The 22,503-nt window shown below is 35.1% G+C and overlaps 2 protein-coding genes across 3 annotated transcripts; both read left to right on the top strand.

Moving 5' to 3' along the window:
• The first annotated feature begins 2,904 nt into the window (after positions 1–2,904).
• LOC115716097 (cation/H(+) antiporter 1) lies at positions 2,905–7,697 on the top strand. Of its 2 annotated transcripts, none has more exons than XM_061115933.1 (4): positions 2,905–3,213; positions 3,291–4,283; positions 5,777–6,699; positions 7,196–7,697. In XM_061115933.1, exons 1-4 carry the CDS (start codon positions 3,061–3,063, stop codon positions 7,473–7,475), a joined length of 2,349 nt encoding a protein of 782 aa, XP_060971916.1. In that variant the 5' UTR covers positions 2,905–3,060; the 3' UTR covers positions 7,476–7,697. The 2 variants fall into 2 exon arrangements, with proteins under 2 accessions (XP_060971916.1, XP_060971917.1); XM_061115934.1 differs by having other exon boundaries at positions 7,191–7,697.
• A 2,278-nt stretch (positions 7,698–9,975) lies between these two features.
• LOC133038489 (uncharacterized) lies at positions 9,976–11,069 on the top strand. The gene is made up of 2 exons (XM_061116657.1): positions 9,976–10,957; positions 11,026–11,069. The coding sequence occupies exons 1-2, from the start codon at positions 9,976–9,978 to the stop codon at positions 11,067–11,069; spliced, it is 1,026 nt and encodes a 341-aa protein (XP_060972640.1).
• Positions 11,070–22,503: the final 11,434 nt, after the last annotated feature.

The following is a 22,503-nucleotide window of genomic DNA, read 5'->3' as shown; positions in this document are numbered from 1 at the left end:
AGCTCATGAAGTGCTCTAAAAATTTTGAAAAAAACTTAGTGAAAAAATATAATTTGATAAAAAAAAATATGTATATATATAAAATTTTATAGGGGCGTAAAATTATTTGGTATAAAATATAATTTTGTGATGTATTTATATTAAATTTTAATATTGTATACTTTAATGTATAATTATAAAATTTGATGAATTAATATTTTTTATTAAAGATATAAAAAATAATAAAAATAAATGTAAAAAAAATTATAATTTAATATTATAACTAAATATAATAATGAATTCCTTTTAAAAAAAATATAATAATGAAATAAGATAAATAGGATAAATATAAATAAAAAAAGAATCAATTTTATCATATAAAACAATAAAAATAAATGTAAAAGGTTTATAATTTAATATTACATAAATATAATAATGAAATAAGATAAATAAAATAAATATAAATGAAAAAAAGTGCATTTTCCCATGAAGAGAGCTCTATTGGTTCATACCCTCATATAATTGCAAAAAGCAAATATTTAATATTGTTCTAAAAATTAAATAATATATTTTTCTTGCAAGGTTAATTAAATAATATTTTTAATATGCCAAATTTACATTGTATCAACAAATTTGCATTGTATCAATTAACGTTGTACTTTACCTAAAAAAAAATTAAGGTTGTAAAAAACTTGTAATTAGTAAATAGAATTAAATACTTCGAGGAACAAGTTAAATAAATAAAAAAAACCTTGACAATAGACTTTGATCCAATATTATATACCTGATATTTTTTTAAGTTTTAATTTTTTTTTTAATTCAGTTTTTTTCTTCAATTGGTGCTATTCTAATGTTTTTGTTTTGGTCCAAGTAAACAATAAGAGAAGTTGGTTTTTTAAATTAAAAAAAATTATAAAAAAAATGAGAGAAATTTATTGAGTTCTTAATATAAAATATGATTTAAGTTCTGATCTTTTGCCCACAGAAGCTGGAAAGTGATGCCTTAATTGATTCAGTTTTTTAAAATTTTGATTAGTCATGCTAATTGTAATTTAATTATGTCACTATATTTTCGAAATATAAAATTAAGGTGAGGTCCAAAATAATAAGGTGGTCACCGTGATGTTTTTTTTTTTTCCTAAAAAAAATCATACAATGCTTCTTAGCTTATTTATTAATTAGTTTAATATTTTAAAATGTTTTGAGTGAAAATCAACATACAAATATATAAAATATCTCAATCGATATCATTGGTTGGACCTATACCTATTAACAAGAATAAACTAAAAACAACATAATATCTCTCATGGCCTCCTAATTTGAAAAATAGGAATAAATAACATTTAATTGACTTAGTTTTTTATGTAAAAAATCCATATTTGGATTAAATAATAATTATTTGGTCTTTTTTTAAAAAAAATAATTATTAAGAGTGGACATTCAATTTAATACAATTTTATTAAACACATTCGATCCAAATCTTATTGCAATTCACACACTCCTCCTATACTATCTCAGCATGACCTCAGTTAATATTATAGTGAGATTTCCTAACATGAACACTTAATATTGTTGTTCTTAATTCTTCTCTATATACCCATTTTTATAACATGAAATCTTCATTTAGATGTTTGACAACTTGAGGAGTGCTACTGTTAATCTCTTATTATAACTTCTTAGTCAATTTTATGTTCGAAAATATATGTCGGAATATTTTTTTAATTTTTTTTTTTTTACGGGGGTGTTTGTTATGCTTATAATGTTATACCTGTAAATTTTTGAAAAATTTCGAATAGTTTATAGTAGGGGTGTTCATTGGATGACATCCAATGTTTTTAGGCCTATCCAGATCCGATCCAATCATATATTGGATGTTAGATTTTACCATCCGATCCGATCCAATTAATTTCGTCATCCAATCGATCCAACATCCATTGGATGTTGGATTGGATCGGTTCTATCCATTGGATGTATTTCATATATATTTTCTTGTTTAATTTGGGTTTATCTAATATTTTAAACCTAGTATTTTTTGGATTGGATCGGACCCATCCAACATTTTAGATCCAGTATGTATTGGATTGGACTGGATCCATCCAATCCAAGAAAAGAAAAGTAAAACTTTAATGTTAATTTTCATATATACATATAGATTTGACGTATAACAATATAAAATCTAATTATTCATCCAAACTAAATGAAAATACTAATTAGTTCGATTGGATGTTGGATGTATTGGATTTTTAGACACCCCATCCACCATCCGATCCGATCCAATTGGATATTTAAAAATAACATCCAATCCGATCCGATCACAATTGGATATCCAATATTTGGCGGTCGGTTGTAATTGGATCGGTCGGTTCTCATTGGATTGGATCGATTTATGCACACCCCTAGTTTATAGTGCCGAAAATATGTTTGATGTTTCTTAATCTCGCGTGGTAAACTAGAATATCAGGAACTCTGTTTTCAATACTATAAATTATTCGAAATTTTTTAAAAATTTACAGGAATGATATGTAACTATAACAAATATCGCTATGAAAAAAAAATTGAAAAAAAAATATTTTGACATGTGATTTTAAACGTAAAGATTGACTAAAAGATTATAATAGGAGGTTGTAATTAGCACTCCTAACTTTTGTTTTTTTTTATTTTTTTAACAATATTTTACATGCATTAATAGTATGCGGATTCTATCTCAGATACATAATGTAATTTTATATATGGAGAGGAGAGGTAAAAGGACAATTAATTTATAACATTTGTTTGTATTTTGGTCCAAAAATTAAGATAAATACGAATGATATAACTAAAGTTGTTAATACACAAAAAAACACATCCTAAAAATAGCAAAATATGTTTCGTTTTTTTGGGGTCACTTATATATATACAAGTAGTAATAGTAACTATATGTAAAATGAAAAGTGGAACAAGTCAAACCATTGGATTTTGAAGGTTAATCACATCAGTAAAATAAGGATCTGAATTATGAAACCAATGAATTAATTATAATGACACAGATTTTGGTATCATCATCATCATCATCAGAATTGTTCTGCATATGCATGAGCAGCAATGGACGCTACTCAGCGCATGGTATGTCAAGAAGATTTCTTCAACCCTTTAACTTCAATGGGTCTTCAAATGGCCTCCATTCTTGTCATCTCTCACTTCTTTCACCTCCTTCTTAAGGCCTTAGGTCAACCTGGTCCCATTGCTCAAATCTTTGTAAGTATTTATTAACATTTGTTCATATTATTCGTATGTATAATAATTTGAATTGATCTAACAATTGTATATACTAGGCTGGATTGGTATTGGGACCATCAGGGCTTTCCCATGTTGACAAAGTCAGAGATTTCTTCTTTCAAGCTTCAGGAGCTGAGTACTACGAAATATTTGGTTTCTTTTGTAGAATGCTTTTCATGTTCTTAATTGGTTTAGAAACCGATATAGCTTATATGATTCGAAACATTAAAACCTCAACCACAATTTCTTATTGTGGAATCTTAATAGGAGCTGTGTTTGGTCTCTCTGTTTCCTTCTTTCTCCACCAACAACTCATGTTTAGTAGCAAAAAAATGGTTGGTTTTGTCCTAATTGTCATCCTCCTAATGACCTACACCGCCTCGCCAGTTGTCATTCGCCTCGCTGGCGATCTAAGATTCGCCACCTCACCAACCGGACGCCTAGCCGTCTCTTGCTCTGTCATCAACGAAATTAGTTGCTTGATTTTGTTCAATTTGATCATTGTGGTGCATAAGAGGAACTTTTTTAAAGGTGGGGTTTTGACCATTTTTATAACCGGGGTAGTTATATTGGTGAACAAGTATGTTGCTATTTTGTTTAACAAGAGGAATAGGAACTTAAAGTACCTTACCAATGCTGAGTTACTATTTATTTTATCTGTTTTAATTGGGAGTTCTATGATCATAGAAATGTTTACAAGTAATAGTGTGATAAGTTGTTTTCTTATTGGGGTTATGTTTCCTAAAGAAGGTAAAACAGCTAGGACTTTGGTTCATAAGCTTACTTATTCGGTACATAACTTTATACTTCCTATTTATTTTGGGTATTTGGGGTTTCAATTTGATTGGAATCGTTTGAGTAACTTGAGTAGCATTATTATTGTGTTGATTATGGTGGTGTTGAGCATTGGTGGGAAGATTAGTGGTACTCTTTTGGCTTGCTCATACTTGAAGATTCCTCTAAATGAAGGTGTTTTCATTGGTTTTTGTCTCAACTTGAAAGGTCATGCTGATCTTTTGTTCATTGGCCAAGCTACAAATACACTAATTGTAAGTTTCAATATTTCTTCCTTTCTTTCTTTAATTAAAATCTACTTATAGGTGTTTTTTATTTGATGTGATACTTAATTGGGATCTCATGTGCTAGATGGTAATATGGATGAGTTTTAGAATAGGAAAATTTATTATACACTTTACACTTATTTGTTTCAACATTTAAGAAAGTATTTTAGTTGATATCACAATCAATCACCTGTGTTATACTTAATTAAAATTATTTGTAAATTTTCAAAATTCTTTTAAATAATTTATAATATCAAAAATAAAATTTAAATAATTATTTATTGCACGTAAAATAACCACACGTAATTTCGACATTAAAAAAGTATTCAGAATTTTATAAAAATTTAAAAGTGTTCTCAAATAATTATAATGTAGACAATTATATATAGAGTAATTTGTGGTATAAATACCTAAGTTTAATTTCCAGTTGTAAATACATGTTCAAGTTTAATTTTTAGCGTTAATAATACCTAAATTATAATTCTAGAACTTCTAGAGGTACCTAGCTGTTAAGTTGTTACGTAAATTGTCAGGTGACAATCTCTGATTGGTCCAAGTTATTAAATTTTTATTTTTTAAAAAATAATTTAAATATACTAATAAAAAAATAACACGTAGATAATGACTTAAGTAAACTTAGGTATTTATTTAAAATCGAAAGTTAAACTTAAATATTTATACTATAAATTAATCTTAGGCTAATTAGTAATTTTTTCCCCTGAACTTTGACATGTACCAAATCATGCCCCTGAACTTTTTTGGCCGTTAAAAATTCCTCCTAAACTATTGAGATTGTTAGATTTAGGGACTTTTGTCTAATTTTAGTAAAAAAATTCTAACATGTATAAAAGTTCAAGGGGCATGATTTAGTACATATCAAAGTTTGAAGGGCATGATTTGGTAGATATCAAAGTCTAGGGAGCATAGTTTAGTACATAAACAATCATTGAAACAATAAAATTGAATGAAATTAGACAAAAGTCCTTAAATTTAACAATCTCAATAGTTTGGGGGAATTTTTAACAGCAAAAAAAATTCAAAGGACATGATTTAATATGGAAAAAATTATTAATTAGCCTTAATCTTATATATATAAAATACATGAAATTTTTTTGCCAAATAAGATAAAAAATACTCTTTTATACATTAAACTTAGAAAATCATTTCATGCACTAATAATGTATTTGTATTAATATAGATATAGTATCTCACTCATATCTATTATAACCATGTTAAATTATCTTCAACTTATCTTGATTATTATAATAATAATAAATACATGCATATATATATATATATTATATAGTTGAAAATGGTTTCATACGTTACTTATCATGATATGCTATCTAATAATCAAGATTCATTTATATTATATTAAATCATGCATAAGAGTTTTGTCACAACTTTCATAAACATTGATATTAGTATTAAGTTTAAAAGTATTAATGTAATAATAATAATTATATTTGTTTTTGAGACAGGGATGGAACCAAGAGGCCTACAATTTACTTCTAATGAGTATAGTACTGAACACAGTGGTCTCAGGCCCAGTCTTGGCCCTTTTAATGAGAAAAGAAGAGAAACTCTTCGCCCAAGCTTCACACACAACTCTCCAATTCCAAAACCCAGGAGAAGACATAAGGACCCTTGGATGCGTCTACGGTCCACGCCACGTGTCAGCCATCCTAGCCCTCACTTCAGCACTAACCGGGTCCCACCGAATCCCTATCACACCTTACATTATGCACCTCATTGAACTCACCCAAAAACGACGCACCAACGTGTCGTATCACGAGCTTCAAGAAGATGAGCTCAGCGACGACGAAGACTACGGCGGAAACGACGTCGTCGAGATCAACGACGCCGTCGACGCCTTCCACACCGACACCAAAGTCTTCGTTCGCCTCATCAAAGCAGTCTCCTCCTTCGCTACCCTATACGAAGACGTGTGCAGCGCTGCGGAGGACCTCCGCGCGTCGATCATACTCGCGCCGTTTCACAAGCACCAGAGGATCGACGGGAAGATGGAGAGTGGGAAGGAGGGGGTTAGGACCACGAACCAGAAGATACTTCGTCACGCGCCGTGCTCCGTTGGGATCATTGTTGAGAGAGGGTTAGCCGGTGTGCCTGGGTTTTCGCAGCTTCTGGATTCGACGACGGTTCAGCAAGTGGCGACGCTGTTCTTCGGTGGGCCCGATGATCGAGAGGCGATCGCGTGGAGTAAGAGGATCGCGTCGCATCAGAAGATTAATCTGACGGTTATTAGGTTTCTTTCGTTTGAATCGTCTCGGTCGAGGAGTGAGAGATTGGATGATCGTGATGATGTGGTGGTTTTCATGTCGTTGGCGAGTTTGGAGACTGGGAAGGATATTGATAATGCGTTTCTCAGCGATTTCTATAACGAGTAATTTCTCTTAACCCAAATCTTTGTTTATTCATAAGATTTTATTAGTAATATTAAAACACTCTCTAATTCACTTAACGTGAGATCAGCTTCTATGAATTATGAATATGAACGATAAACACCCTGATAAGAAATTAAAACATAATTACATTATATGTTTTTCTTTAAATTGGATTAGTTCGATCTAGGTATATAGAACATTAAATTATTGTGAGATTAGTATTGACCCAATGAGAGAATATATATCACTACCATAAGTTCTAACATAGAGTTTGAGCAAAATTTCTTTCTTTATGACTGTAGTTTCAGTGTTACAACAGCAAATTATAATTGTTTTTGGTATAAGATAAATGTAATTATGCTTATGAAACACTACTATTTGGGCTTAGTTCCTACTTTTTTCATCTGTAGTGGCATATGATACTGATTATGCTTAATATATATATGTTTTGTTTTTGTTTTTGTTAATGCTAATTAATTTATTAAACTAGCTTAGGTGTGTGACATCTGGGCAAGTTGGATACGTAGAAAAATACGTGAGCAATGGGGGAGAAACAGTGGCAGCTCTGAAAGACATTGGAGATATGTATTCACTGTTCATTGTAGGGAAAGGTGGGAGAGGCCACTCACCATTGACCACTGGCATGAGCGATTGGGAAGAGTGTCCTGAGCTTGGAACTGTGGGTGATCTCTTGGCTTCCTCCGAGTATAATGTCAATGGCTCTGTTTTGGTTGTTCAACAACATAAAAGTTTCCAAGAAGGTTCTTATGGATAATTCTATATATATAATCAATCTCCCACTATCATACTTTACTCTTTGTAAATTCCATCTTAATAATTTTGTAGATTGTTTTATTAATTTGTTTGTCATTTCTTTTGCTTTCTATTATACACTTGCATGTACACATTTGTAACTGAGTTTTGAATACCAAAATGTATACATAACAGAAAGTTTTTATTATTATATATAACAGTGTGATTAAATCTTGAGATGCAATTGATTGCAATCTTCACCAGGTAGACTAATGAACCAAACCAGCCCTTGGAGCATTGATAGTTGGAGCATTATTATTAGACACTAGTGGCACCACTTAAAAGGAGCGTTTTGTAAATGGTTAGCAAAATTCCATAACAGTTGTTAAATTAAATTATGTGTATTTTAATACTTAGTTATACCAATAGCAATATAACATTTAAAGTAATGTTAACTCTATGGTGCCATTTAACATTTTTGGATAAAGTAATTAGACAAGCAACATCAAAGGCAAGATGGGCAGCACATATTGATGGTGCTTTGTCCTATCCCAAGGGCCAAGGTCACTCTCACTTGTTGTAGTGATAGGCATATTATTAGGAACATGTTCGTTGTCCGAGCAGAGTAATTTGGTATTATACTCCTTGTATTGCATAACATTTCAATCCATGCATGCTACAATACCATACCTTTTGTCATCTCCATCTTACTTCCTCCCCTATATGTTTTCACCCAATACAACCCCTCGAATGCATGGATGTCAGATTCTTTATTATCACACCTCACCAAGCACGGGTCAAGTCTGCCCTCATGCCAATGTTATGGTGCAATTTTGTTTTATAAGGCATGTCATCACTCGCACATCACCTTAACAGGAGTTTGTGATGTTAAGATGGCCCGAGTGAGTTATGCATCGAGTCCTATGCAGACATCTCGATAGGCCTTAAAATCAAGCTTTTACTTATTTATTTTTTAATGAAAAATACATTTTTGCTCAATAGTGCTCAATGTTGAGCTTGACAAGCCTTAAAATTAATTATTTTTGTGAAAAAAAAAAAACAACTCTTTTAATAGTGCTCGAGACTACTAAAATTTAATTCTTACAAAAGGTTTAATGTTTCACTCAAGGTGATTTTTTTTATCTACTCCTTTAAGATGTGTAGAAAAACATTTGAGACATTTAATTCTTAAAACATACTAAAATTTAAAATATAAGGGTTATTCCTGTTTTCGGATTAGTGACGTGTGCATTTTTTAAAGTCCAATATCAACCAAACATGCCCTTTCCAGAGCCCAATCAGATTAATAAGCCAACCCAATTACGGAGTCAAGTTGCATCTCCGAATCCAAATGTAAATTCAACTTACCGACACGATAAGATCAAACCACTTTGATCCAAAAAATGTTATTTGGCCTAGAAGGAGAAAGGTCCATCATGATCTATCTGGATGCTTTCATGGGGTAATCTGGATAAGGGCAATTGAAGAGACATCTGGAGGCCTCCATATATCATCCTACGTGGCATCCTCCAAACACGGGACCCCACTATGTCATGATGTGCCAGACACAGGGAGTGTGTGAATCACCAAAAGGCAACCACCTTTTTGTCCAATGTCATATTATCTAACATTCTTAGTACTAACACAGCAGCTCACGACATATGGCATCATAATCGGTCCCTGGTTAACACCCAAAATGTGACTTCCACTAGCGGTGGTTGTAGTATAGATCGGGCGGTCGATTCCACAGGGAGGTGATTATGGACAAAAGCGTTAGTAGAAAAATAAAAACAAAAGGTTAATAATAAGTGATAATAGTAACCAATGATTTTGTGATTTTTAATTTGATAATAAATATTAAAAGAAAGCAAATAAATGTATAATCAATAGTAAAAGAGAGAAAGGCTTTAAGAATCATCCATATGCTTGTTTAGCTATTTTGTACCTTTGATTCACAAAGTTGACACTAGTCATACAACATTAAAGTTCATTATATTTTGAGTATACAAGTTCTTGAAAATAAAAGAAATGATTTAATCTTATGTAGAACCTATAAATGACATTATACATCAAGCAATAATGCAATACAAGATTAAACATAAAACAAAACATAAATATTATTTTTACTAAATGGAAACACATAGAAAGAGCATGACTAATCCTATATATCTTTAGTAAAAATAATGACAAAGAAAATAGAAATAGAGATGGTGGTGATAGTGAAGGAAATGAACATTAATATTACTTTTCTTAATTTTTAAGCACATAGGAAGAGCATGACTAAACCTATATGTTTAATAAAAAGTAAATAAAAATGAACATAAAAGATAGAACAAGATAAATACTACTATTACTACAATCACTAAATAAAAATATATAGAAAGAGCATGACTAAGTCTATATATTTTTATATATTTTGCGTAAAAACCATGCATATCTCGAGAAGTCTTGTCTATTGACATGTTAGAAAGTTGAGTATTTTTTGAGAAGTCTGATTGTTTGTGAGATTTTTTCTTCGTACTATGGCGTCAGGGAGTCGATCGGATGTAGCTTTGGAACACCAATACGATCAGTTGAATTTAGAAGAAGATGAGGAGGGGATTCTGATAACAGGGGATGATGAGGAAGAGGAGATACTCTTTGATGATAGATGGTGCTTGGTGGGTAAGTTTTTAACGGGACGAACGATGGACTTTGATGCTATGAGGCATATGATGGCATCACTTTGGCAACCCGGCAAAGGTGTGTTTGTTAAAGAATTGGATACTAATCGATATATATTCCAATTCTACCATGAACTGGATGTCCAAGCGGTGATAGACGGGAGTCCTTGGACTTTTAATAGAGTCCCTCTTGTATTCCATCGATTACAGCAAGGTGAAGATCCACGGAGTGTGCGCCTTCATAAGCTCGATATGTGGGTGCAGATACATGATTTACGGTCTGGTTTCATGATGGATAAGGTGGTCCGTAGTGCAGGGGCGTACGTCGGTACATACGTTAAGTCGGATCTGAAAAACTTTAGCGGTATTTGGAGAGACTATCTCCGTGTTCGGGCTACGATCGACATCGAGAAACCGTTAAAAAGGCGTATGAAGCTGAGTAAGGAATCGGGTGAATGGCTATGGGCTAATTTCAAGTATGAACACCTTCCCACTTTTTGTTTCGTGTGTGGAATCATTGGGCATGCCGAGCGTTTGTGTCCAAAACGTTTTGAGCAAACTATTGCTGAAACTGCAAAGCCTTATGGGATCGGTCTAAGAGCAGTGATGAAGAAGAAAAATTATTTGATTGGAGCTCAATGGCTTCGTACTGGAAGGGAGGAGGAGACGGCAATGGAGGGTGGTGCAATCGGCCAGACCAGCTCCGGTGGACAGGGAGTTAATGCGTCGAAAATCATGGAGGTTGATGGAGAGATTTCAGGCGTGAATGGCTCTGTTCGTATCCCTGTAATTGAGACTCCATCCATTAATGCTAGGATTTCAATGGAAAGTGTGCAAGCTGGTGTTGAAAACTTAAATAAGGAAATTCCTTATATGCATGACACTGATTGTTTATTGGATACTAAAAAGAGGAGGATGGAAGTTATTATGGGAAAAAGGATATGTGTAGATGATGTGGCTGACGTGGAGAAGGTTGATGATGCTTTGGTTGGGTCAAAAAATTGGAAACAGGTGGGCCTTGGTTTCCAAGCCCACCAAACATTATGAGTGTTTTAGCTTGGAATTGCCATGGGCTTGGGAACCCATGGGCTTTTCAATTCTTGAAGGATCTAATGATCCAAAAGAAGCCCAATTTTGTGTTCTTAAGTGAGACTTTATCTAGAAGTATGGTGGTGGAGAAGCTAAGGGTGGCCGTGGGCTTTGAAGGGGCTATTTCTTTTGATGTTCAAGGCAAAAGTGGTGGAGTAGCGTTACTATGGAGGCATGAGAATGAAGCTCAACTATTGGGCTATGGTCGGGATTATATCGATGTAGAGATTGTTGGGGACAATGGTCAAAAGTGGCGGTTGACGGGTCTTTATGGGGAACCAAATAGAAGCTATCGCAAACGAACTTGGGATCTTATTCGGGATTTAAAAGCTAAGTCTGCTTTGCCTTGGTGTATTATTGGGGACCTCAATAATGTTACTTCTCAATCCGACAAACGTGGAGGTAATAGCTATCCTAATTGGTTAATTGATGGATTTTGTGATACTTTATCTGATTGTGAATTGATTGATTTGGAGTTGTGTGGTTATCCCTTTACTTGGGAGCGTGTAAGAGGTAGTCCGGATTGGATTGAAGTGAGAATTGATAGAGCTTTAGTGAGCCAATCTTGGCTGAATTTATTCCCATCCGCAAAGTTATGGAATCTTGAAACTACAACCTCAGATCATTGCCCAATTCATCTAGTTCCCACCACTCCTTTGGGAATTGTCAAAGCCAAAATTTTTCGTTTTGAAAATTCTTGGCTTAAAGAGCCTCTTTGCTACAAAATCATTGAGGATGTTTGGAGTGCTAACTTGGGTAGTCATGTTATGGAGAAAATCAAAAGGTGCAGCGATGTTTTACTTACTTGGGGCAAAGACTACTCTGGAAACTTTCAAGAAAGATTGACCAAATGTAAAGCGGAGTTGAGAAAATGGAAGAATGGCCGTGACCCATTGGCGGTGCAGAAATACAAAGAAGCAGAGGTTGATTTTAATAATGTGCTATTGCAAAAGGAAATTTTTTGGAAACAACGGAGTAAGCAACTTTGGTTGCGAGAAGGTGATCGTAATTCCAAATATTTTCATGCCATGGCCTCGTCTCGGCGGCGTAATAACTCCATTCAGAAGCTTCGGTCTACTTCTGGGAATTGGGAAACTTGGGATGGTGGCCTCCCGAGTTTGATTACTAGTTACTTTGCAGATTTATTTACTCCGGGAGTTGTTGAGGGAGTTGATCATGTTGCTTCGGTTTCAGGAAGGGTGTCTGAGGTTCAAAATTCCATGTTACTTGAGCCTCTTTCTGATGAAGAAATTAAGAAAGCTTTGTTCCAAATGCATCCAGATAAGTCCCCTGGACCTGACGGCATGACTCCGGGCTTTTTTCAAAAATTATGGCCGGTTGTGGGTGGTGATGTGAGGATGCTTGTTCGGTCATTTTTTGCTTCAGGTTCTTTTCCTCCTTCTTTAAATGAGACTAATATTGTTCTTATTCCTAAGAAGAAAAATGCTGAGCTTTTGACTGATCTTCGGCCTATTTCACTTTGTAATGTTTTGTATAAAATCATTTCTAAAGTGTTGGCGAATAGATTGAAACATGTGTTACCTGATGTTATCTCTGAAACTCAGAGTGCGTTTTTGCCTGGTCGATTGATATCAGATAATATTATGGTTTCTTTTGAGATTATGCATTATCTGAAGAGGAAAAGAATGGGGAAGGATGGCTATATGGCTCTCAAACTTGATATGAGTAAGGCTTACGATAGAGTCGAATGGCCTTTTATTGAAATGATGTTGTTGCGTATGGGCTTTGATAGAAGGGTGGTTTCTTTGATCATGTTTTGTGTCAGTACGGTAAGGTATAAGGTCACTCATGGTGGTCATTGTATGGGACCTATTACCCCTGGCAGAGGGTTGAGACAAGGAGATCCGTTGTCCCCTTATCTTTTTCTAATTTGTGCTGAAGGATTCTCTTCTCTGTTGAAGAATTACCAACTTCGTCATCACATTTCGGGTATCAAAGTAGCAAGGGGTGCCCCCATAGTCTCTCATATGCTTTTTGCAGATGATAGTTATGTGTACTGCAAGGCCAAAGATGTTGAAGCGGCTAGTGTTCTTCAGATCCTTCAGTTATATGAAAAGGCTTCGGGTCAACAAGTGAATTTTGCTAAATCCTCAATCTTTTTTAGCAAAAATACTCTTGCTGATACCCGTACCCGAATGTGTAATATGTTGCAAATGGCTGAAGCTCCTGAGAATAGTCTTTATCTCGGATTACCTTGTACTATGGGTCGTAATAAAAATGCAATCCTTGGGTTTCTCAAAGATAAGATGAAGAAAAAGATTTTTAATTGGGAGAGCCGGTTCTTATCCAAAGCCGGCAAAGAAGTGTTGATTCGTTCTGTTGCTCAAGCATTGCCTAGTTATGCTATGAGTGTGTTCTTGCTTACTAAAGAAATCTGCACTGATCTTGAAGGACTGATGTCGAAATTCTGGTGGAAATCTCAATCTAACTCTTCTAGTAAAGGTGTGAGTTGGATGAGTTGGAAGAGATTGACAAAACATAAGCACAAGGGTGGTCTTGGGTTTCGGGATCTCCGTGATTATAACCTTTCCTTTCTTGCGAAGCAAGGGTGGCGTTTGTTAACCAATGAGAGTTCCCTGGTTGGAAGAATGTATAAGGCTAGATATTATCCTAACGGTAGCTTTTTATCTGCTTCCTTAGGACAAAATCCAAGTTTTATCTGGCGTAGCATATTTGAAGCTCAGGAAGTGGTTAGAAAAGGTGCTCGGAAGGCGATTGGTTCAGGACACACGGTAAGCATTTTGAATGATCCATGGTTGCCTGATCCTATTCATCCTTATGTTGAAACGGTGCACCCTGGCCTTGTCAATCAAAATGTAGCATCACTGTTGTGCGTGGACAACCATTCATGGGATGGTGAGGTGCTTGAAGATTTGTTTGTGGAAAGAGATAGGATTTTAATTCTATCTATTCAACTTAGTGACTATAGGCCGGTTGACAATTGGTATTGGAGCTTGGAAAATTCGGGTCTCTTTACTGTTAAAAGCACCTACAAACAGCTACAATCTACACAAAGCAATTGGTCCGATTCGATTGATGGTTTTAATTGGAAGAAACTATGGAGTTTGGAGGTTCCTCCGAAAGTCTTGCATTTTTTGTGGCGAGCCATGACTGGTTGCTTGCCAACTAAAGTGCAGCTGAGTACTAAACATGTTAATGTGGATCTCTTTTGTCCTTTTTGCCATAATTTTTATGAGACCATTTCTCATATTCTCTTGGAATGTCATTTCTCTCAATCTTGTTGGAATTTAGCTTCTCCTAATGTGCTTCATGGCAGTAACAATGATTTTGGCAACTGGTTTTCTATGATCTTAGAGTCCAATTCTGTAGAGGTTTCGGTTGATGCTGCAATGGTCAGTTGGAGCATTTGGAATGCTCGAAACGATGCCTTTTGGAAGAGCAAACACAGGACGGCTGCTGGTGTGGTTCTCTCTGCCCGATCCACGCTGCAACAGTGGACATCTGCTCGTGTGGAACAGCAGGGTCCGTTGCTGGTTCTTAGTCCACATTCGGGTCAGGTGCTGTGGAAAAAACCAGCGCTACACACAACCAAAGTGAACGTGGATGGTGCCATCTTTGCGGATGAACGCAGGTACGGCTTTGGGTGCATAGCTCGTGGGGCTGATGGGAAGATAATTGAAGCTATTTCGGGTAGCAGGTTTGGTGTTGTGGGGCCTGAGATTGCTGAAGTTATCGGGGTGAAGGAAGCGCTGAGTTGGATCAAGCGTAAGGGGTGGTCGAAGGTGGAGATTGAGACGGATTCGCTTGTGGTGGTGCAGGCTGTCACGGGCTCAGTTCAGATGCCTTCGCAGTTTGGTTTTTTGGTACAAGATTGTCGTAATTTACTTTCTTGTATTAGTCATGTGTCTTTACACTTTGTTAAACGGTCTGCTAATAGGGCGGCTCATTGCCTTGCTAGAGCGTCTTGTTACCATTCAGATCGTATTGTTAGTGAGCATACTGCTCCTCTTGAACTCAAGTCTATTGTTGATGTTGAATGTTTATGAATGAATAAATCATCTTTTTTGCTCAAAAAAAAAAAAGTCTATATATATATTTAGTATATAATAGCATATATAGTAGTATAGATGGATGAAGAACAAGAAAATAAAAGTGAAATAAAAACTTGCATTACTCAAATAAATATTACATGTGAATCAAAGATACAAAATAACCTCACTTTGCATATGGAATCATCCCTAACCTTCCAAGGAAGATTAGGCCATTATGCTAATCATTCTCATAAAATTTCTAAAGAGAAAAGATGAGAAGAAAAGATGAGAGAATTTTGCTATAGTTTTTCTAAACTAAAAATTACACACTAAAAATTACTAAAATGAGCTCCTATTTATAGAGCCATAAAAGGACTAAAAATAAATAAATAAAAATTTGGGATTATAAAATAAATATTAAGATTAAATTTGACATTTCAAATCAAAAATAAAATTAATATTATTTTTGTTATCATTGTGATTTTGACTTCTACTCTTTGGATGAAGGTTGAGTGTGGAAGAGGAAAATAGGGTTGATGATGACCTAGACTTATCATCATTGCATCACATGCTTTGGAAGAGACAAAATTGATGATGAGCTTCATGGGCTAGGCTTAACCTTTTTGGGTTGGGTTGCTTTGGACTTCAACAAAAATGCCATTTTTTTCTTCATTTCTTTTCAACTTTGCTCCTTCCTCTTTCTTTCAACAAAAATACACTTTAATTCCTACAAGAAAGACATAAATTGAATCAAAATCAAATATTTTCATTTATAAAATATATTACAATAATTTCATGAAAATATCAATTAAAACTCAATTTATTTTATCATTTAAAATAAATAAAAGTGTATTTTTAACCACTAATCAGTCCCCACGCGTACGGACGCTGTTATCTCGTGAATTGGGCCTCACCCAATTGGCCCAAAATCAATATATATTGCATATTACCCAATCAGTGGGCCTAGTTGACACCTCTAGACCTATTGGGTCTAAGTTTACCCATGCCTATAAATAGAATATGCTCTTTTCATGCAAAGCTTGTGTTGTGAAAATTATATACGCAAGTATACGCAGTCAAACAAGTAACAAAGTGATAAGTAAGATCGTTTCCACAGGGATTGCAAACAAAGTTTGATGTAAAACCAACTAATTACAACTTAAAATAAGAGGAAATAACATGCAAATGGTTGAGTAATGATTCAAAATTTAAAAATGACATGAATTAAACTTGCTAAAATTAATACTACTGCTGCTAGAAAAATTACTTGCAAGATAAAAAAAAATATAATATGGTAAAAATGGCTTGAATAGCTAATTGCTTCTAGTCAGGTTTTTTTTTTCCAGGTGTTACAGTACCAGTTCAGCATTACTCCAGCATTCTGCATAGAGATAACAAAAATTCCTCTAGGCTTGTGAGAATTTTCCAACCCTCACAAATTTAAGTCTACCACTTAGCTCAATATATTCATATATCAAACTAGCAAGCAAAATACTATTCAAACATCAATTTTTTAAGTTATGCAAGGTAATTAAAATATTCCTATTCCACTTATAAAGAAAAACCTAAATCTAGGTTTTCACTTGCTTTATTCAAGTTGAACTACTAGATCTAGCCCTTCCGGTACAAGAACTAGCTTAGCAAATTGTTATTCATGGCCAAGGAACAACAATCTAATAAAAATGAAACTCACTTGAATGAACAAAGGCAAAAATACTAAAGTAATCTAAAAAATTAATCATACCCAACATAGAAGTTCATAGCCATTCAAGCCTCAAAAGTCTAGCTCATATTCAATTCAAAAAGTAAAATTCAAGTTAAAAAACTATCATCCATGGCTGCTGCCTAGTTTTACAATCTCATAAAGTTTTTAATAACTAAGTACAACAACAAGAAAAGAGAAAGGAGAAGAAACTATTAAGAGAGGGTAAAAGAAAAAGCAAACACTAAAGCTTGGTCCCCCTTCTTCCTCATTTGTTGTACTATTCTGCAGTTACTTCTCTTCCAAAAAAAATGCAGCAGCTCCCCTTCATTACGTAATGGAAGATGAAGAAGTGTACTTGGCTTTTTTTCCCCTTTTAGTTGTTGGGTCCCTAGGGTACAAAATCACCCCCTCAAATGAAAAGCCCAATCCTTTTTGCACTTTGGCCCACTAGGTTTAGTCCCCCTTTTACAAAGCTTCCAGCTGGTCTCATTTTTAGTGACAAATACCCTCCTACTGAGGTGGACAAGTAAAACTCGTGTTTCCATGTCACTGCCAGAATGCTAAATTCGCTTCAGCATTGCTTTAGCAATCTGCCCCAATTTCAGCTTTGTTCAACTTCTTCCTTGCTTCCTTTTCTTTTTCCTATTAATTTAATTCTTCATTTTTCAACAACAAACAAGCACAATTAATTGGAAAAACAAACCTAACAATACCAATTTTTACAAGACTTAAAAGTTAGCTTACTAGATAGAAAATGAAACTAAAACTAATTAAAGTTAAACAAACAAACACATTTTCACTACTCTTCTCACAATACTTTTAGTTTAAAAGCATAAAAAATAACTCTATACCATAGAGTTATCAGCTTGAAAAATCAATCTCTGAAAACAAGAGCTGAGAATTAGGGTTCTTCAACTAAGGCAAAAACGCTTGTGTAAAGATACTTTGAAGTTTTTCTAGCTCAATAATATTGACTCGTGAACTAAGGCTCATTAATACCCAAACCACGTAAAATCCTGATTTTCTTCTTTAAAGAATTTCTTTCTTAAGCTTAATTATTTTATAATGGTAGGAGTGTCAATGGGTTGGGTCGAATCTGATCCGGCTATGATCTGACCTGTTCCAGATCATGTAAGGATCTGCCCCGCTAGATCAGATACTCAGATCAGATCAGATCTGACCCGAGTTATTCGGATCGGATCGGATCAGATTCGACTCGACTTATTCGGATTGGATCTGATCCGACCCGACTATTTTTTTAAAGAATTTTAATATTAACTGATAATTATATATCCATTTTAATTTTGTATTATTATTAAATACAATATTATGTTTGGTATTGACATGTATTTATAGATTGTGTAAAGATCCGTGTCTGGGTCTGGCTTCGGGTTCAGGTCTCGGTCCGGGTCCGCGTCTCGGTCTAGGTCCGGGTTCGGGTCCTGGTCTGGGTCCGGGTCCTAGTCTAGGTCCTGGTCCGGACCGGGTTCGGGATTCGGGGTCCGGGTCCGGGTCTGGGTCCTAGTCCGGGTTCGGGTCCGGGTCCCAGGTCTGGGTCCGGGTCTGGGTCGGATCTGGATCTGGGTCCGGGTCCGGGTCCTGGTCCTGAGTTTGAGTCCAAGTCCGGGTCCGGCATCAGGGTCCAGGTCCGGGTCCTGGGTCCTAGGTCCGGGTCCTGGGTCCTAGGTCTGGGTATGGGTCCGGGTCTGGGTCCTGGTTTGGGTCTGGGTCCGAGTCTGAGTCTGGGTCTCGGGTCTAGGTCCGAGTCTAGGTCCGAGTCCGAGTCTAGGATCCAAGGGATCCGAGTCTTGAATTAAGTTTTTTTTAAAATAAGTTATAATCAGGTCGGATCAGATTCGATCCAGAAAAAAAAGTAGGCGGGGCGGAGCAGATCTGATCCAAGATCCAATAAGTATCTGAATGTTTTGGATCAGAGGTGTTCTGTCCGGTCGAAGCTTCAACCCGCTCCAACTAAATGGATCTTTTTGACATGCTTATATAATCGGTTTCCAAAAATTTCAGTAAATATTTTGGTACTTACACTGAGAGTTGAGGAAAGATTTACCATAGTTGTCATCTACAACAATGGTTGCAACCTGAAAGGAAATGGTCAAACCACCTGCTCGAGATGATAAGGACAATGTCGCCAACGATAGTGAAAACTAGCTCACCGCGAGAAATGATTAGGTGGGTGTTGCGGGGGACAAAGAAGCATTAGAGGTGGGAAACTGTCTGTACCTAGAAGACCAGCATCACAAAGAGCATGCCGATGATGATCCCATCGATGAGGATGAGTAAGAAGGTCACAAAGATGATCCTCGGGATGACCACTGCAAAAACCCTAACAGGGGTTATGAAGAGGACTACTACGAGTAAGACCATGAAGTAGTACGACTCCAACAAGAGCTCGCAGACACCCAAATGAGATTAGGGGATCATGAAGAAGTCTAGTGTCAGATGCAAGAAGCTCTTGCATAGCTGTAAGCTCTAGCTAACCTCCTTGATGAAAACCCTTTTGTTAAAAAAATAACCATCCTAGAGTTGGGCCCTCCACCCCAACAAATGACAAAGAGAAAGGTGTAATGTGTGCCCCTCCGCAAAGTCCCATGAACAATGCTCCACTAAACAACAGAAAACATAACTGACCAATCCCAATGCAAAGAAAGAGACGCTCAAGCCCCAGGGCTAAGCCAACCAATCAATCTGTAGGGCAGAGTCATGTGGAAAGATGGATCAGGTACTCAGGTACAATGTCCCAACGCCCAGGGGTGTAAAAACTACCCTAGTGATACTATTAACCAGAGCATACATGTGGAAGATCTAGAATTAGAAGATAACATGTCATGGCAGACCTTAGGGACCACCTGAAAGCAAGAAGGGAAAGAGGGAAGGGTGAAAAAGCAAGGCCTCACATAGGCAATTTGAGGAAAAAAATATCAATGACAGAATCTGTGGACGTGAGCTCTTGGATGATCATACTGTTAGAAATATTTTACCAGGATCTAGATTTACTACCAAGTATGTTTCATTAACATCCTAATATGAATTCTAAAACAATGAAATAAACACATAAGAGTTTAAGAAAACCTTACATTGGGTGCAGCGAAATATAATGACTCCTTCCATTCAGATCTCTAGCCCTTGATTCCTTTTTGTAGCAAAGCATTATCAAGATCTGAATCTGGATCTCTTTCTCTCCTTCTTTGATGCTGATTTTCCACAGTCTTACATACTATGATTGAGGTACCACTTGATGTGTGTGGGCACTACTCTATCACTCAAGGAATTTGGAAATTAGAAGAGAAGAAAAGAGAGAGAGAGGGGCGGTTAGGCCTTTTCTGAAAGAAACAAATGTGCAAAGTCATGAGTTTCCTGAAGCCAACACTTTCTATTTATAGAATGCCCTCTAGGTTTAGGTCAGAATTGTATGGCATTAAAATAATGGAAAAATAAAATGGTAAAAGCCTATGCATAGTGGGCGGGCAAATTAGGAAATTGGGCCTCACTTTGCAACTTTCCCATTTTGTTATTTCTCATTCCCATTTTCTCAAAAATGCCAATTTTATAATTTAACCTTTTAAATGTCAATTCTAATTATTTAATAACTTAAAAATAATTATTAAATAATATTGCCATTTAATATATTTATTAATTTGGACATATAAAGAATCTTAATTAATAAATAAACCTAGAATCTCTTTTCTTTACAATTTCGCCTTTGCTTAGTGAAAATTCATAAAGTAGACATAGTCTAACTTTAGAATTATAATTGATTAATCAAAATCAATTAACTGAGTCTTACAAGCAGTATGGTCTCAACTAGTGTGGGGACCATGGGTCTATATAACCGAGCTTCCAATAAGTCGAACCGAATTTACTAAGTAATTCCCTAACTTATTAATTCCTTATTGAATCCACACTTAGAACTTGAAATTGCACTCTCAGTCATATAGAACGCTCTATATGTTCCACGATATAGATACGTCATTAGTTATCCATTGTTATAATCCTAATTTGATCAATGATCCTCTATATAGATGATTTACACTGTAAAGGGATTAAATTACCGTTACACCCTACAATGTATTTTATCCTTAAAACACTTAACCCTGTATAAATGATATTTCAGCTAAGTGAAATGAGTACTCCACCATTTATTTTCGTTTGGTTAAGCTTGAAGGAAATCATCCTTTACTTTCTATTCGCCAGATAGAAGCTATAGATTCCATATTTATGTTAGCGCTCCCACTCAATTGCACTACCGTGTTCCCAAAATGTACGTATCACCCTGACCCAAAAGTAGGCTTAACTAACAAATCAAAGAACACGAATAACACTCTTGAGATTGAACCTAATCATATCAGGATTAAGATCATTTGATCTAGGATCAACAGGTGATATTGAATTTAATAAATATTACGGTAAAATTTAATATATCTAATCAAAGTTCAATATCGGTCCCTTCTGATGTATACTCCATACATCCGATACTGGTAAACTTTGCCAATGTCCTGGAAAGGACATAACACTTTTCCAAGGTGTAAGAATACATATCGCTGATTATACCATGTCAGTCTAAATTCGGTGTTCTGACAAATCAGGGAATAAACTTTCGAACATATAATTAAGATTATATTCCACTGTGCTGACAACAGTATAATCATTAACAAATTCATATGTTCTGAACTTAAATGGAATTCATACATTATATATATAATCATGAAATAAATGATGTGAACCATGCAACATAAAATGTTATTTCTGATCTTTATTAATAAGTAAATATGATTATATTGAAATGAGTTTTATTTAGGGCACAAAACCCAACACATACTAGGGGGCTAGAGGATCAGATAGTCGCATTAACAAAACTCACGGACTGCTTGGCCTGGAAACAAAGTGGCACCGTATTTGACTCATAAGAAGAGGATCAAGAGCCATGTGTAAAGAGAATCATCAAGGCACAACTGCAAAAAAAAAATTGGAATACTGCAAATGGAGTTGTACGAAGGAAAAACATACCCTACGTGTTGTGCTAAAATTAGATATATGGAAGTGCACGTAGTCATAAACAAGTAATACAATAATAAGTAAAAGAGTATCATCTCCACGTGGATTGATTAGAAATTAATTATGCAAAAATCAATATTATATAATTTTGGTAAAACAAACAAGAAGTGATGATGATTTGAACTAGGCTAAAAATTAAATAAGAAAGTAAATAGAATGAGAAAGGAAAATGAGCAAAGTGATGAACTAGAACAATCAAATCCATTAAGAATGCAAATTCAATGTAAATGTCCTAGATGAATGCATTAGTAATTAAATTTGGTCAATCGAAAATATAAATAAACATATAATTTTTCCAAACCTATATGTTATGGGCTCTCAAGATTAAATTAACATATTCCTATGCAAATCTAGACTTAAAGAACACAAATTAAACACCAATTTCCCTTGGGTCATACAAGGTAAATAGCATATCCCTATACCATCTACAAATCACACTTTCCAATGTGATAATCTTGTATCATTCAAGTATTTCTACTAATTTTATTTTTTTCCAAAATCAAGATTAGC

This window comes from Cannabis sativa, chromosome 5 (genome assembly GCF_029168945.1).
Source record: "Cannabis sativa cultivar Pink pepper isolate KNU-18-1 chromosome 5, ASM2916894v1, whole genome shotgun sequence".
NCBI classification, from domain to species: domain Eukaryota; kingdom Viridiplantae; phylum Streptophyta; class Magnoliopsida; order Rosales; family Cannabaceae; genus Cannabis; species Cannabis sativa.
The sequence above is the reverse complement of the archived record's forward strand: the minus strand, read 5'-3'. Positions and strand labels throughout refer to the sequence as shown.